Here is an 18,707-nt window from a genome sequence, read left to right on the forward strand (position 1 = left end):
ACGCCCCCATCCCCGTCCCCCCCAGGTCCAATGGAATAAAAATGATCCATTATCCATCATCATACCCCACTCACCAAAGCAATCAGACTTTAATTGGTAAAAAAAAACTTCCTTGAAAACAGTCCATTACCCCCAAACCCATTACATTTCCCTCTGAAACAGAGTGTGTGATTTTTCAATCGGGTTCCAAAAGCACAGGAAAACACACAGCGGCTCACATTTATAACAGAAAGGCACTTTCCGAACAGATACATTTGGAAGAGCAGAGTGGGCGACATTCCTTGTTTATTGTCTGTCTGCTGGTCCACAGGCTGTGTGAAGCTGGTTAGATAACGCTTTAAATGTTTAATCACTGAAGGGCTTCTGATTTCAAGAAGACAAGATTTTGTGTGCCAGTCACTATTTTATGGCCAAGTCTTTCCAATCATGCCGTGGTTGCTTTAATAGTTTTTGCTTTTTGTTTTTGCCAAAACATAACAAAGCATTAGACTTGATATTTAAAAACTTGGGTTTTCAACATGGAATCAGCAAACCCCTGAGGGTCCTTGAAGATACTGCCGGGGGTCCCTGACTTGATGTGCTATGACTATGCATAGATTTGGGGAAATATTTTTTAAAATATAACCCTTTTTAACTTATGATTCAGGTTCCCCTGAATGCCTTTGGGTCTGCATGGGCGTCCCTGGATTTAAAAAAAAAATGTTGAAAACCCATTATTTAAACAAAACTTAAATTTGGCCTTTACTCTTTGTAATAGGTTAGCTGTTTGAAAAGGAAACCCACAGCGACTGTCCAGTTAGATGCACCAAAACCAACAAGCAAAATCCCCTTAAAAGGCTGCAAAGGCTTTTAGTTCATCCAGCCAAACACTCACCTCGGGTTCCATTTTCACTCCAAACAATTTTGCCTTATTTTTTCTCAACTGCAATTTTCAGCGGAATCTTAGTTTCCAACGGTTACTCTTTTCGAGCTAACCCGATGATACAGGTCCTGATTAAATGAAAAACCGTCCTTAACTTAAAACTAAAACTTAAAATGCAGACATTTGTTTTCTCTTCACAAAAGTTAATTTTGTTGAATTCACCTAACTTGCCCAACAATGTTTGTGGAGAAATGTTTAAACATGAGTATTTAACATGAGTAAGAGTTGAGCGAAATAAGGGGTTACACAGGGTGGATGAAGGGATGACTGGTGTGACAGAGGAGGAGTGTACAGTACCTCGTCCCCCTTCATATTTTTCATGTTGAAGCCGCCCTTGTCCTTCTTCCCTTTCTTGTTCTTCTTCTTCTTGCAGAAGCACTTCTTGATGATGCAGAAGCAGCAGGTGAGGATGAGGAGGGCCGCTACCACGGCGATGGCGATGAGCGCCCACGAAGGGACTGCAGACACGACAGGGGGAATTTTTCAAAATATCAGCGCTATGTTATCTTTTGTGTGGTATGATTGAGAGGACAATTTCAAAATATCAGCGCATTGTCTTTTGTGTGGGGTGAGGGGACGAGAATTTCTAAATATCAGCGTGTTATCTTTTGTATGGGTGGGACGAATCAAATACACCGTGTTTTGGCGGTGAGGAACAAGAATGTCAAAATAACAGCGTGTTGTGTGTATGGAGTGAGGAGGTTGTTCCAGTGGTCTTTGGTATGCACTTTTGTATGTCGCTTTGAATAAAAGCGTCTGCTCAATGCAATGTAAAGTACGGAAGATGAGAATTTCAAAATATCAGCATATAATCGTTTGTGTGTGTGTGGTGAAGGAGCTAAACCTTACAAAATGGAGTACTTCCAGAGCCACTCCTGGGTTTTTCAAACTAACACAAAATATGAAAAAGTCTGAACGCAAACCGTCCCTCTGAGGCTGGGCACTCACGCGGGATCTTGTCGATTTCGTTCAGGAACTTGCTCTTGATCTCCTCGAAGACGTCGTTCTTGCCGCCGGACCCCTGGGTGGAGTTGTCGGCCACGGTCGAGACGGCGACGGTGGGGGGCACGGTCACGGCGCCGGTACCGGTGGGTTCTGGGCCCACCATGGCCTCGGGTTTCTTCTTAAACAGGTTCCACTTCATGATCGACAGCTAGGCCACACACAGACTCTGCAATGAAATGTGCGCACACACACAGAGACACACACACACAGACACACACAGACACAGAGACACACACACACACCCAGACACACACACACACACACAGACACACACACACACACACACACACACACACACACACACACACAGACACACACACACACACACACACACAACACACACACCGACACAGACACACACACACACACAGGAAAAGGCATGGTAAGAACTAAAGCAGCAATTTAAATAAAATTTTAATTAAATGGGAGGAGCAGAACACCAAACATGGCTTCTCCCACACATTTTCCTTTATTTGCCTGAGCATATATATTAAAATCGGCCAAAATGAATATGTAACAAAAATTAAGCCGAAAGAAAAAAAATACTGGTATTTCACAGCTTTTATGTCAATGAAAACTCCATTTTGTGTAACATGAACTCGTTGGCAGTTACACAGAGTGCCGGACTCAGGAGACAACCCAGAGAGAGCCCAACTGCCATGAATGATGGAAGAATTCAGCCATGGAAAGGATGAAAGGGAATATCTGATTGGAGGAAGAGACATCGCCCTTACATGAAAGGGGATTTATGATTGGATGAAGAGACAAAATCTTAAAGAGTCCAGGGAAAGACATCCTTTTTCATTCCATTGAGGGGTGGGGTAGGATGGGGTGGGGTAGGCATTAATAATTTAGCAGGCAACGGTACTCTTGGATAAACTCTTTCATAATTCAAAAGATGTGGCCAGTCATAAATGTACTCCCTAAGAAAAAACCCTTGTCAGAATGCGATGTTTATCCATACGTCAAATGAGAGAGAGAGAACTTTACTTCACTGAGGAACGCATCAGAGACAAAATGGCCGCCGGGGTGGGGTGGGGGAGAGAGGTGTTGACAGAGTTAGGCGACAAAAAAATAAGTAAACTGAAGGATGCAGTTTATTTTACAGCTTCTTCCTCATACACTGCTGGTCCATAATCATATATCACTGCCTTTTTTGGATTTCCCAAAATATAAAATGGTAAGATATGTTTTTTCCCCTCAATACACAGATAGCTCCAGCATTACATAACATCCATTTCAAGTCACAAAACATTACCCCCCCCAAAAAAAAAACGGGGTCTGGTGAGACACTGTTTAATTTCTTCGCTGTTAAAAACGGGGAATACTAGAGCATTCAGAAACACCGGCTGAAGGCAACGTCTATATGAAAAGCATCGCTTCATTAGTTCTTCCGTCATCTAACTTACGTTTTCATCCGTGAATATTTTACTATGCTTTTTTTTTTTTTTTTTACATTAGCTTCAAGAGATGCTCTGCTCAAACAGCCGTGCGAGATATTTCAGTTAGAACCGCTTAGCTGAAGTGATCTGAAAGGCTATTAATGCACCACTGTGAATCTTCTGAATACAGCACTCAGTGAAGCTAATAACAGCACAGGGCAACCACCACCACTGCTTCCATTGACTTGTGCAGCTGAGAAACTTCATGCTGTGGTGTTTTCATAAATCATTTAATGCTACCAAATTAAGAAAATATGATTTCAGATGTAGTATAATAGTTGACAAGTGTTAAGAGAGAAAAAAAAACGATAACATCATGCATTCTCAAGACTGCATTGAATCACATTACTGGCATTTGGCAGATGCTCTTATCCTGAGTGACTTACGAGAAGACAAGTGCATAAATCTGTGTGTGTGTGTGTGTTAGTGTGTGTGTGCCTCTGTGTGTGCGTGCGTATCGCTGTCCCCACCCAAACTCCCCGAGTCGTGTGTCCTCACCAGGTAGCAAAAACCTGTATGTGTGTATGTGTGTGTGCGCGTGTGTGTGTGTGCATGTGTGCACGTGTGTGTGTGTGTGTGCATGTGTGTGTGCGATACAGAGCAGTTGAGACTCAAAGTCAGGTTGAGTGAAGAACTGATGATATTTAAAATAAAGTGTTATTACAGAGTCCCTGAAGGAGCCACAGAATCAGAGAGCCTGCCTCACAGGATCAAGAACAGCAAGAGGCCCACCTCTCTCCTCACAGCACCGCAAGGATATTTCTAAAGCACCGGGAGCACGGAGCAACTTCCTGTCAAACACACTGAGTAAGAAATGGAGTTCCCTTTTCAGCAAAAAACATCATCTCTATACCAGCAGAATGATCTTTATATTATACACTGTTCCTGAAACTGTTTTTATCAGTAACAGTATGCATCTACTGTATGTGAGCTTAGCAGGAGTACAAACCAACATCTCATAAAAAAACAAGACATACAAACGCAGTAAAATTGTGTTAAATTAACTCTTACAGAGTACATGTGGTCCCTATTGGACTCATACTGCATTATTAAACATTTTACTCCCGACTCACAGTAAAAAAATAAATAAAAATAAAACAAATAAAATACAAATCTGCCCGCCTCTCAATGTGTGCTTTGTTTTAATATAAATTATAAATTTAACTTATGCATAAATATTTACGAAAGATCTTGTAGCCATGGCAACTGATACATATCGTTACCCCTCCTTTAAAATTGACACTGAACACTCACTGAATGTCTAATTACCTAATGGTATTAGCTGTCATATCTTGTAGTACCTGTCTTCTGAAAGAGGTCAGCAACGTCTGCTTTAAGACACGCACTGCAATACATATTAATAATGTGGTAATGACTTATTAATTGATACAAACTTCTTATAAAGAGTTATTTCTAGATTTTAATATATATATATATATTTCTTTTTTACATGTTTGCCAAGGTGGTTCACTTAGAAGTCTTTAATCAAAAAAGGACTGCGGCGCTTCCTGATCTTAAGACCACAGGACGGACATTTTGAATTTTGATCAGGGTCACACCGGCTGTTCTGAATACGACATGGCCACTGGAGCACGGCACCGCCCAGTCAAACGTGTCCGTTAAAGCACGGCCACTGGTCGCAGCTCAGCAGGCCCACGCCGTCAACGACCGTCAAAAGGAGAAATGTAGTCCGCATCGTTAAAATAACAACGGAACCCTGCACCTATAAATAAATAATAATAATAATAATAAATGTCTTTAAAAAGCGTCTCGTAGACCTACGGTTCAGAATGCAGTCAGCGCCTACGGTCGTGACCCTGCCTCTAAGTGCTCGAATAACTACGCGGTAATGCAGCTTAATGTTGCTGATAGAGAAGTAATATAGCTCAAGAGCTGATGGCAAAGAGAATGAAAGATTCATGAATCTGAAATATTTGAAATACGAGTGCCCGTCCAATCAGAGGGGACGAGGCCGGGATGGGGCGGAATTGGCGGCTATGATCAATATTCAATGAAGGACGGAGGCAGGATTTCAGTGCTGCGGGGGCTTTTAACCAATAAAGCTGCACCAGCCCCTGCTTTTAATGCTGAATTATGATTAAAATGGCTGCACAAGCACCCCCTATACCACCCCCCCCCCCCCAACCCCCACCCCAGAAAAGAACCAAGGAGCACAACACTGAACATTTTGACGTCACTTTCATTTTGCTATTCATAAGTCAGCGGTGCTGAGGTGACCTTCTTTAATGGAAGAAGTTAAATCAGGGATTCAGGCTCACGTCCAATCTCACGCGACGTGCTAAAAACCAAAGTCAAACCCGTGCCTTTCCTTTCGTTCACCTTTCGTTCGTTTCACAAGCGAAACACATTTCGGCAGCCGCATTGCCGAACAGAAAATGCAGTAAAGCACCATCTAGGCCAACGTCCACGGGCGTCTGATTTACTCTAAATGTGCCCTCTGTACCAGGGAAAGTGTTTTAGCTGGATCTATTTACCCAGCCTCATAATCAGCCTTCAGTGATAGTTACAATCTGACCTGCAATGATGTTTTCACTGCAGCACAGTTAAATTCAGGCATTTAGCAGATACTTTTTATCTGGAGTGACTGTACACAGCGTAGGAGATTTTAACACGCAATCCAGTTGAACAGCCGAGGTATTAACTGAAGCACTTCTGCTTATGAATCTCGCTGAAGCACAGTGTGATGTGCTCTACCTGGGAGTCGAACCTGCAACCTCTAATCGCAAGCCCAGTTCCTAAAGTCTGAAACATGGAGGGAGAAAAAGTAGAGGAAGAGGGCCGACACGGCTACTTGGCGCCATGGCGATGTTTTCTGAGCCAGACCGCTGTTCAAAATGATACCGCACGGCGTGTGGCTCCGCTCCTGACAAAGTGTGCTCAGCGCACGGCAGTGCGGCGCGGCGGGTTGCTGAGGACAGCCTCTCTCTTCCAGCGAGGCAGAAAGCTGGCAACAGCAACGTGAGGCAGAACCCAAACGCGGTCGGACATATTTCTGAGGAGGTCCACGGCTGTCAGCAACATAGCAGAAAATAAACAAACAGATAAATGAACAGACAGCATTTCAATGCTGCACAGTAAGGTAGTCATGAGCTAACTACACAAATATTCAATTATAAATCGTCACAGGAGGAGTCAGTCTGTTTTATGAAAAATATTAATAATAATTGAATTATCAATAATTTAAGTTTCCTCAGCCTCCGTTTCCTCAGTCTTCCTCTGTATAACAAAAGCTTCACATTTTTTTGATGTTCTTCTGAGGAAAGGAAACAGGTATCTGAGAACAAAGTGATGATCAAACTAATTCATCAGTTCAGAGGCCCTTGAAGGCCTAACTGACAAACGGTTCAAACGGTTCCCCAGGTGCTCCAGCCTCACCCCTGAATTTTAATGACTGAACCAGGCACTCACGAGTCTTCCGCTGCCTCTTATTGTCCCGAAAGCAACTGAGAGCCAGACCTGAAAGGCAATACAAGCACCGGGAAAAATCGATCGGATTCAGATGGTCGGTGCTGCATGGCAAATTATCATCTCCGAGAGTGTTAGTGGACAGAGAAAACACGGCAGTGACTCCAGTTGAAAAGGGGGGAGAGAGTGAGATAGAAAGAGAGAGAGAGAGAGAGGGAGAGAGAGAGAGGAGGGAAAGAGAGGGAGAGAGGAGACAGAAAGAGAGAGAGAGGGGAGAGGGGGAGAGAGGGAGAGAGAGAGAGGAGGGAAAGAGAGGGAGAGAGGAGACAGAAAGAGAGAGAGAGAGGGGAGGGGGGAGAGAGGGAGAGGGAGAGAGAGAGAGAGAGAGAGGGGATAAAAGAAAGAGAATGATGAATTCATTGCAAGCGGAAAATCGTGTGGCCGCTCCACTCTGCTTGCTCTGTGCGTGCCCCTGGTGCTGCCATTGAATCAATACTGCTTGTTATTTAATAGAATGCCACTGAATTGCTTTGGCACTCGGGAGGCTGGTTTGCGTAAGAGAACTGGGGGGGGGGTCGGAGAAACGGGGGGGGGGGGGATGCGTGTGTTTGCATCACGTTCGGGCAGCGCGCCAAAAGACAGCCAATGCATTCACTCACTCATCCATCACCCAATAATCAATTAATTCCCTCATTTGCATATGCATGTATTCATCATCTTTTACCAAGAGAGGCCCCGAATGTGATGCACTTGGTCTTAAGGTGATGGCGGAACAATAACCAAGCGATTTTCACTTTTCTCCTCAGCATGATTTTGACTTCTACTTTTTTTTTTAAAAATGCCTTTCTGAGTCTGATACAGTTTAATACACCAGAGAAATCTGGTCTCAGGGAACTTTGTGTGGGGATTGTGTGGGCTTGGCGGTGAAGAGGTGAACTGCTTCGAAATGAATTCTCCTACATTCTTCTAACTCTGAGCATTCTCATCTTTTAACCCAATCGTCTCTTTCGTACTCGACTCACAGAAGCATCTGTACCATCGCACAATGGTGCAGAAGACTGAGACTTCCTGCGACAGGTTCGCATAAGGCCAACCCACTGGATGATAAGCATATAATTACGTGTCTGTGCGTTCACCAGTGAGATGACACAACAGCTCTAAATAGCACAGGGGCTATACTTACTAATCTCACGTTACCTGACATAAATTGCCAACATGGTGCATTAATGTGCGGAAACATCTCTTCTGTCTCCGCTCTTTCTCCCGACAGTTGACCAAGTGCAAACTGAGCGCGCTCGCAAACAGAGAGAGACAATCTTGCGTTTGCTGAATCAACAGCGCCGAGGCTGGCTGCCCAAGCAGGATTTGTGTGCCATTATTACTCATGCAATACAAACCAAGAGGAGAAGAGGGCAAACAAACCTTTCAGCCGTAGAAATCAAAGCCTTTTCTGTGAAGGGAAATACGGTAAAAAGCTTAGGGTGTGTTTTTCCATATGTAAAATGCATCGGGAAATGCATTTCTCAACCAATTCACATATTTTGCCGCTCTACGGACCTTGGCATCCTCACGTTGATAAAAATAAGACCATATAAATGATTATTTTCCAATGAAACATAACTGTGTCTATAATTACGGGCCGATCTCCCAGACCACAATCACACAAATTAAGCTTTCTTAAGAGTTCTTGTTCTAAAGTGTCTGCAGTCTCATGTCATCACTGCAAAGTTTTCTGTGGGGAAAAGTACAGCTGCCGGCCGCCATTTTGTTGTTGTTTGGCTGTCCAGTAGCTTAGACGCAGAGTCATTTTGGTCCATCTCATTAGAGACACAAGCAGAAGCTCTTCAGCGGCTAAATTAGCAGAGCAGTAACAAACCCCCATCTCCGTGGGTGACGCTGTGAATGATTATGGGCTGTCCAGCAGGCATGCTGGCCACAGAGCGTATTAGCAGGGTGAGAAAGTGGCACCAGTGCGGCATGGTGGTGCAGTGGGTAGCACTGTCACCTCACAGCAAGAAGGTCCTGGGCCTTTCTGTGTGGAGTTTGTTCCCCCTGTGTCTGCGTGGGTTTCCTCTGGGTGCTCCGGTTTCCTCCCACAGTCCAAAGACATGCAGGTTAGGCTAACTGGAGGCTCTAAATTACCCACAGGTATGAGTGTGTAAGTGAATTGTGAGTGAATGGTGAGTGGATGGTGTGTGTGCCCTGTGATAGATTGGCCTGTCCACGATGTGTTCCTGCCCAATGCATGCTGGGATAGGCTCCAGTCCCCCCGCGACCCTGCCCAGGATAAGTGAGAATAGATAATGGATGGATGGAGACCCTGCCCAGGATGAGAAGGTATAGATAATGGATGGATGGAGACCCTACCCAGGATGAGCAGGTATAGATAATGGATGGATGGATACCTTGCCCAGGATAAGCAGATATAGATAATGGATGGATGGACCCTGTCCAGGATAAGCGGGTATAGATAATGGATGGATGGAGAAAGCACCACCATACTCTCGGGGGCATAACCACATCACCGCCCGGCGTCCAAGAAGCATCGAGAGACCTGACCTGCACGCTTTCAACCACGAGAAAATTCACAAATCCCACCTTCATGAATGACCGGTGCCACCTGAGATAACTGGCTCTTCGCTCGAGACGCAGCGACTTCCTGCCGACAGCTCAGGGAGGCTCCCGACACTTAAAGTGGCCCCCGCGCGGGCAGATTAATAGGATTACTGCGGATGCCGCACTGTGCCCTACCTGTCCTCTGCCTGAGGGACACGCCAAGAGCCACGCGTAGATTTCGCTGATTTATGCTCGCGCGCGTCTGCAATGCAACAATGACAGTTATTACAGTCGGTACGCTGACGATGATAAAGGAGGGGTGAGATCTTTCAGTGATAAATGGTTCACATGGGTTCACATGGGATGATATTTTATTTCATACAAGTCCTCTTTCTGGTCTTACTAAAAGTCACGAAATAATTCAGGGCCCATCTCACGCTGAGTTACAATTAGATTCCCAGAGATTGCTGCATCCTGGTAACTGCATTTTTGTTTAAAGCTTCCACGAATATTACACTTACACTTACACAATATTTTGTGGAAAAATAAAAATTCCACAAAAATTCCTTGTTTACTTTTGTAGGTAAAAGTACTATATATATATATATAGTACTTTTACCTACAAAAGTAAACAAGACCAGGTAAAAACCTAGTATATGGCTGACCAGCCGACCAATGGTATAATTTCATAACTCGGCCAACCAATGGTGTAACTTCATCACTCAATCACTCAGTCACAGACATTCAAGTTTGTACGGCTGCAACAAAAACGATGTAGCTTCTAAAAGACTGATCTATTATCACTGCAGACTGAAAATCAAAGCATTTCATAGTCTTCATCAAGTGGACATTAAAACCCACAAGAGTATTTAATATTAGTTTAATGTAAGCTTAGTTTAGTCTAAAGCTCTGTTTATTTTAAGCTTAGTCTGCAGTGTAGACCCCCATTGCCACAGGTGTGACAGACAGTTTTATGACCATGTGATTGGGTATACATGCACACTAAGACATGTCACACTCAGTAACCATGACAAACTCAGCGACGTCTTCGCTATCATGTGCACTGAAAGAGTGGAGGACTAAGACAGTACTCCGCCTCAGACTGACTCTGAAGACTGAAGAATCCTGAATCTTTTCTAATCCTGTGCTGTTTTTTTTTTTAACAAACTGAAAATGTGTTTAAAAAATTGAGAAACGTTCAACCCTTAACTTTAAAAAGGCGGTTTACCCATTCAAGTGCGGGGCTGGAAGCAAATGCACTCTAATCAGTAAAAAGCCACACTTGACGCCAATCATATAAGGAAACTTCAGCAGCGGTAAGACAGAGGTTCCGATCCAGTATTTCTCCTTAGTGCTGAAATGTTCATTTATACTTTTCATTGCAGTACTGGTCTTGTAATATACAGTATACTGTGAATACGTTTAGATTAACTGAACTCATGGAAAATAAAGCGCCTTCCAATGTAAAAGGATCTGGAGAGCACTCACAATAAGCACTAGCGCATCATGTAGCGCATCCCCTCTCAGCGCCGTTCTTTTGGCGACCGCGCCTTCTCAGTTGCCGCCCCCAAACTCTGGAATGCCCTCCCCCCTGACATCCGTACCTCTGACTCACTCACGTCCTTCAAATCACGTCTTAAAACCCACCTCTTTTCCCTAGCCTTCCCTTGATGTTTGTCTCTCCCCCTCCTTTTTTTTTTGTCTCTGAATTGTATGTTTCATTGTATGTATGTATATATGTATGTACCACTTACTGTAAAGCGTCTTTGAGTTCATGAAAAGCGCTATATAAAATACATTTATTATTATTATTATTATTATTATTATTATTATTATTATTATTATTATTATTATTATTATGTGCTATGCGGCGGCAACTCACAAAAAATAATTTTTACTTATTTAGCGGACATGTTGTCTCTTAAAGAGACCTTGCGGGACAACACCTCAGCAGCTGATCTTTTGCGTTGTGACGCTGCAGTGTATCCATGCCAACAGAGAGTAGCGCAGAGGATACGGGAGGTGCTGATGGGAGATAATCGCAGTCAGTGGGGGGGGGGGGGTGAACTTCAGTTTCTCTGACCTCTATTGATCTTGCCTTTCCCACTGTCCTCATCCTCATGGGTCAGTCCGTCCCACAGGAGGATACGCTGACAGAATAAGGGAACTGTTCTCCTCTCCTCTACGACAGGACGTCCAGGAGCCAATTCCCCAATCTCAGGATCGATAGGAGAGGCAAGGTCACGTCTGGACTTCGTACGCACATATTCATGCTGCCAATTTTCAGGGCTCATGAATTTAAAACTAAGTCATTAATTAACATTAATAGACATTAATTAAACATGATCGTCACGTATTGAATCATACTGCACTGTATCGTACGTAAAACATAAACTCTCACCTGATTCAAGTACTGTAATTTTCAAAGAGTTTTTTCCCCCAAACAAAAATGTGTCTGTTACAAAATGAAGTGGCATGAAGACAAAGTAATAAATAAGTGTGTTACTATGCACAGGTTTTTTAAAGAATATGTATAATTAAAATTTTATTTTATTTATTTATTTTTTCACATCCTTGGTTTTAAACTGGCATAACATGGGTGGGCTGCCCGTGGAAAAACAGGCACGAGCACCAGATCGATGTTCTCCTACAGCATGAAACGGCCAGTGTTAATTCAACTCCACCAGAATATGTAGGCGTCCATGTATACTCTGCAAGCGTTCATTTAACAGAGTTAACGTTTCACTGTGCGGCTGAACTTAACCCATCCACTGAATGACACTGTTTATACAGGAAGCGAGCGCGGGGGTAATTCGCTGTACGTGCGCTGAGAAAAAAAAAACCTTTAAATATGTCCTCCCTCCCACAGGAAAATGAGATTAATCTTAATCACACTCCTGAGAACACAGCGCCAATGGCCTCGTACCAGCGCTGTAAAACAAAAAAAAAAACAGCGCTCAAGATCTCACCCCCCCCCCCCCCCACCCCTCCACAACATCGCGGGTGAGAGCGCGTCTATGGCCACCTACCACAACCGTTCCACCGCGAAGCGGACCCGAATGACAAATGAACTCGCACAACGCAGATCCGAGCGCGCCGCTAACCGAAGCTGCCGCTCGGACCATTAGCGTCATCAATTAAACAACGCCCTCGCTTTTTTTTTAAAGACGTGGAAAAATGGCGCGCAATGTGAGGATAAGACGATTGTAAATCATAGGAGGAGGGATAGCCAGCCAGCCAGCCGGCTTTATTTAAGCTGAGTCTGTAAAGCTTCATTATTTTACCTCTCCTTCCGCAGCTGTAGCTTTAACGGGCTAACAAAACAAATAGCCTGGCTTTTGGCGGGAGGTCCAGTTGTTACTCATAATGGCTGCGCTTCTAAATACCGCCATTACTCAGAGTTAAATGGCACCTTTTAGAATTTATAATCTTCGGAGTGGTTGATTGGTTTTATTTGATAATAAAGCAATGAAATAATTAAAGCAAAGCACAATCGCAAAAGTCTATGTACAGTCAAGTTTTCTACATTGTTACATGGTAAACATTTTATGTATCATATTACCTCAAACGAATCGTAATCCATTTGAACTCTTTCCATTGACAAGTCTAAAGAAAACTTGCAATTTAGAGGTGAGTGTGTAGACTAGTTCTGCTCTGGAAAAGCCCAGTCTTCAAATTCATTTTTTATACTCAAAATGTGCCAGACTGAACGTGCTTCTTTAAATTCATGAAAGCTGAATTTATTCTACATGAAGCCTGAATTCATTCTACTTGAAAGCTGAATTTAAACGCTGAGATTATCTGCTTTGTGTTTAGCGGGTCTGTTCATTCATTTTCTTCCCTTCAAACCCTCAGCCCTTATCACGGCATCGCAGCGTCGGGGACGTCCAAACGCGGAGATGAATGTTCGATAGCAAGAACATACAGCACTCGCAAGCTCGCTAATGAGAGAAGCAAAGCCAAAAGGGTAAAAAATGACACAGTGATAAACATCGGCTGGTAGAAGGGCCTGTCGGGTTCCCCCACTTACTACATGGCCTGTAGTCCTGCCATACCAGCGCTGTGATGTCACAATGGCCTGTTCTAAAGCCTGCCGTTACAGAATAATCCCAATATGGAATATCAATCATGTCAATTAATAATCTAATTGACACGGGAGAGGGTTCTAAGCAGGTGGGACTGACTCTGAAGTAAAGGTGTGCTGAACTACTCACAATTGTACAATTGTACGGTACAATTGAATAATTAACTACTAATAATAATACAATTTAATAATCAATTCATAATTTAATAATCAAGTACAATTTAATAATCAACTACTCAAGTAAACTGCTCGCTTACGGATCTACTCAAAAGTAGGCAATTCACTCTATGGGGAAAACACTTGTTTCCGTAAAAAAACAAAACAACAATAACAACCACAACAACAAAAACACTGTTTTGAAATTCAAGAGCTGGCTGAAACAGTATTTGGCTCCTAGTTGACTGAGGTTACAGTGTGTGGCAAGATTTCTGGCAACTTACCCTAAGGTTTTTAGCATAGGCAGTTAATTACCCTGTCAGTTTTTATTATTTTCCTATTTTTTTATTTGGTAAAACACAAAATACTTGGACCAACTGTACTTATTGTAGCTGGAGCCAACATGCAGTTGCAGAGGAAAAATGTGACTCCATTTCATTTAACGCTCACGTTTTTTGCATCGGTGATGAATCGACAATCTTTGCGTCGCAAAATAATGAGCTTGAAAAAAGGCTAATTTCTTACGCTACGTCTACTCCCAGTTCGGTTAACCGATCAGCTTGTGACTCGTGAGGATTCGTGTCTGAGGTTCGGCGGTGACCGCAAGTCTACCGTTTGCCTCGGGGAAAGAGGTTTGTTCATCCTGTTCACTGAGGTCACGTTGTGCTTGTGAAGAAAATAATTACAGGCTCGTTTAATTGTTTAAAACTGAGCGCACCTGCTGATTAAATCTAGGTTTGGGTTCACTTTAAATAACAGAAAGGGGGAGATTTCCAACCCTAGGCCGCTGTTGTGTTATGTTTTGTTTTGTTTTTGTTTTGGCCCAATGGTTTATCATTTAGCCTAGAGCAGATATTTCCAGTAGAGTGCGGCCTAATTAGCACTAGTCTCTCCTCTACCCACCTCTTCCGCCACTCTCTCTGCGCCAGCCTGTGCAGGACTCGCGTTTCTCACGGAGGACGCCCTTGAACAGATGAGTTATCCCCCCTCTCCTTCATGTCCAGAGACGACCGCTCGGCAGAAAAATCGCCCCTGAGGCTCATTAACACACAGACAGGAGGCAGGCGTTCCCTGCAGCAACTCCTGCACGATGGAAAACCGGACTGCCGGGATGGCTTGATAGCTTGCGTCCCCCTGACATAACTGCACGAGCTAAACTTCCTGGGCAAATGATGTGCGTGTGACGATGATGATGATGGTGATGGTGATGACAACGACGACAATGACGATTGCTATGGCATTATTAACATGTAAGTGATTTACTCTCCCTCATTAAAACTGCTACTCTGGGCCTAGCGGCTGTGGCTCATTTCTGCCAGCGAAGGCCCAGTGCTCGAAGCTGTGGTTTCCCAATGCCAAGCGCAGGCTACGCGACTTTCAAAATACCAAAAGCCTCTGCACCCTACCCAACTGAGCGCAGACCAGGTGCCCAATTTACAAGATCTTTCACCTGGAGGGGTCCCCGACAACAGCCGTCTGATCCCCAAACTCTGTCGTCCCGCAAAAACACGCACGAGAGGCGAATCCTTCCCCCTGGTTTCCTCTCGAGCTCTCATTGGCTGTTGCGTACTCTTGTCTTGTCTCACCACTTGTCTCACAGCGCTCACACCACAAGACTGTGTGCCGATAATTTCAAACATGCTTGAAAATATCGGGGCATCTGGGGCGTCTGGGACGGCCCGAAATCGCAGTCGGAAGCATCCGTGAACCGCTCGTTTAGTTGGTGACGGGTGCAATCACCATTTTGGCTGTGAGTTGGGGTTTTTGCCGCAGATCTCCAAGATTAGTCCCGGTCTGGAAAATCATGTAGCGTGATGCAGTCTTTCTAAAATGCTACAACTGTCATCAGAGGACTACCATATGTCCTGGCCACAAGCGCCTTTGCTGTTGTTTACAGGGCGTCCCGTAGGTCTGTTCTGTTAACTCTACACGTACTGATTATAAGTGGGCCTTCTTTAAATTCTGGGTGTTATACTTTTGTGTTCCTGAGACTAACGCTGATGTTCTCAACTTCTGCAACTCGCTCTGAGCAAGAGAGTCTAAGTGTGATATAATGTAATGTAATGACGAACAGGCCCACACACCTACAGATCTATTGATCACAGGTTTAAGGAGATTGATCCGCTCTTGAGTGGACATAAGTAGCAGTTTTACAGCCCTGATCTGAAAACAATTTTGCTGATTGCCTACACAGCCCGACTCCGGCCGCACTGCTGTTCCTGGAGAGGGGTTGCGAGTTCCATTCACGTTACGGGACACAGCACCCACGCGGCACTACGCAAGAGCGCAATCTGTAAACACGCAGATTCATGAAAAAAAACCAATTACGGTCCTTTTGACTCATTTTCAAAAAAAGGGTGCGAGAGGAACAATCAACAAGGAACAATCGGCCTCTTTCCAGCAAATGGGCGTAGCGTCGCCGAGCCGGTCCAAAAAGGAACCGGCAAGACAAATCTGAGGCAAGAGGGATCACACGGGAGGCGAATGAGTCCCCCTAACACGGATTACACGTGCGTGCGCCGCAGCGCCCTGAGCCGCAGCTGGAATTTAGCCCAGTTCAGTCCGCTAACAAGACGCCGCTAACGTGATTTTTCACCATTTTCCACGGGAGCGGGTGCAGGCCTCGGCTTTTCGAAAACGCCGTCGCTGCGTGCGCAATTAGGGACTCCGACGAAACAAGAGGAGCCAGGAGCCCTGGTGGCGGACTGAATGGGAGAGGCACGCCTGGAGCCAGCGCGGTGTCCTCGGGGGGGGGGAGAGACGCGGAAGCGAGGCGAGGCGCCCTTTTTCAACCGCGCGCAGAGCGCAGCTTCACCTCCGATTGGCCGCAGCGGGAGGAGCGAGGTGGGCTAATCCAGCGACTGCAGCGGCGCAAGCGGGATTAGAGCCCGAAGTCATAACGACACGGAAGTGTGTGAAAAGTGGGGGACGAACAAGCAGAGCGAGGAAGGCGGTGTGTGTGTGTGTGTGTGTGTGTGTGTGTGTGTGTCGTCGTCCCCCCCTCGAGAACGGCCTGCGCTTCCCACACAGTGCTACGGAGCTCTGCTGGGAGGCTGCGTTGTCCTTGGCTCTGTCCTCTCGCACTCGGGCCGGAAAACTTTTCCCCGTGGGAATCGTGGGCAGGCTGGCTGCAGAGCTGACCAAACGACGGGAGCCTCGCTACCCTGCCGTCTGACAGCATGCTAACACGGGCTGGAGGGGGGGGGGCAGTGGGGGGGGTTTAGAGCTTACTCTGAACACAGACAGAACTCAACACAGCTTACCTTAAACATAGAGAAAACCCAACACAGCTCACTCTGCACACAGAGAGAACCCAACACAGCTCATTCTAAACACAGAGAGAACCCTACACAGCTTACCTTAAACATAGAGAGAACCCAACACAGCTTACCCTAAACATAGAGAGAACCCAACACAGCTCACTCTAAACACAGACAGAACTCAGCACAGCTTACTCTGCACACAGAGAGAACCCAACACAGCTTACTCTGCACACAGAGAGAACCCAACACAGCTCACTCTAAACACAGAGAGAACCCAACACAGCTTACTCTAAACGCAAGAGAACCCAACACAGCTCACTCTAAACACAGAGAGAACCAAACACATCTTACTCTAAATACAAGAGAAACCAACACAGCTCATTCTGCACACAGAGAGAACCCAACACAGCTTACTCTAAACATAGAGAGAACCGAACAAAGCTCACTCTAAATACAGAGAGAACCCAACACAGTTCACTCTAAACACAGAGAGAACTGAACACAGCTTACTCTAAACACAGAGAGAACTCAACACAGCTTACTCTACACACAGGGAGAATTCAACACAGCTTACTCTAAATGCAGAGAGAACCCAACACAGCTCACTCTAAATACAGAAAGAACCCAACACAACTTACTCTAAATACAGAAAGAACCCAACACAGTTCACTCTAAACACAGAGTGAACCCAACACAGCTCACTCTAAACACAGAGAACTGAACACAGCTCATTCTAAACACAAAGAGAACTCAACACAGTTCACTCTAAACACAGAGATAACCCAACCCGGCTTACTCTGAATACAGAGTGAACCCAACACAGCTCACTCTAAACACAGAGAGAACCCAACACAGCTTACTCTAAATGCAGAGAGAACTCAACAGAGTTCACTCTAAACACAGATAACTCAACACAACTCACTCTAAACACAGAGAGAACCCAACACAGCTTACTCTGCACACAGAGAGAGCCCAACACAGCTTACTTTAAATACAGAAAGAACCCAACACAGCTCACTCTAAATACAGAAAAAACCCAACACAACTTACTCTAAATACAGAAAGAACCCAAAACAGCTTACTCTAAACACAGAGAGAACCCAACACAGCTCACTCTGAACACAGAACGAACCCAACACAGCTTACTCTAAACACAGAGAGAACCCAACACAGCTCAGTCTAAACACAGAGAGAACCCAACACAGCTCACTCTAAACACAGAAAGAACCCAACACTGCTTACTTTAAACACAGAGGGAATCCAACACAAGATTTTCAATGCAAAATAAAAGAAAATGCTGCTGAAATTTCAACTGGGATCTTGTACATGCAGAAATGTAAAAGGACGGGTAATTCAAGGGTTAAATGTATGAAGTATGATCGCATATCCTAATAAATATCAGCACTGTTTAAAATACAAGTTACAGTGATCAAACTACTGCACTGTTTTTTATTTCCTTTAACATAATCTATCAGAGTGGGAGAAGAACACTACCAAATTACATGTGCAAGGGCAAGAAATACTGGACATGAAGAATTACATGTGTGTTCATACACACACACACACACACACACACATATATATATATATAGAGAGAGAGAGAGCGAGAGAGAGCAGATTTAGATGTATATGTGTCACACTCGAATCCCTCCTTGTTTAGTCCGTGGGGACCCACGCTGCATAGCCTCTGTTCTCCTGCAACTGAAGAATCAGCATGTTTTTCCTCCTGTACTTCCTCACATGCAATATTTCAGTTCCCCTGTCACCCAACGGTGGCATTAAAGCCCAGTGCTGCAGCCCCCCTGCCGCCAAGCAGTGGCGTTAGCCCGCATCCCGTAACTCACTTCTGCTCG

The 18,707-nt window shown here is 44.7% G+C and overlaps 1 protein-coding gene across 4 annotated transcripts in view; it reads right to left on the reverse strand.

Annotated features, from left to right (window-relative positions):
• LOC135238621 (synaptotagmin-2-like) overlaps positions 1-18,707 on the reverse strand; it is a 64,549-nt gene that overhangs the window by 14,564 nt on the left and 31,278 nt on the right. For 3 of the 4 annotated variants that reach the window (XM_064306729.1, XM_064306726.1, XM_064306727.1), the window contains exons 2-3: positions 1,871-2,093; positions 1,220-1,380 (exon numbers count right to left, since the gene is read on the reverse strand). In XM_064306729.1, the coding sequence (XP_064162799.1) occupies positions 1,220-1,380; positions 1,871-2,066 (357 nt within the window). In that variant the 5' untranslated portion in view covers positions 2,067-2,093. Of the gene's footprint in view, positions 1-1,219; positions 1,381-1,870; positions 2,094-9,546; positions 9,571-18,707 lie in introns of those variants that run through there. The other variant, XM_064306728.1, reaches the window with a different exon arrangement.

This window comes from Anguilla rostrata, chromosome 13 (genome assembly GCF_018555375.3).
Source record: "Anguilla rostrata isolate EN2019 chromosome 13, ASM1855537v3, whole genome shotgun sequence".
Classification (NCBI taxonomy): domain Eukaryota; kingdom Metazoa; phylum Chordata; class Actinopteri; order Anguilliformes; family Anguillidae; genus Anguilla; species Anguilla rostrata.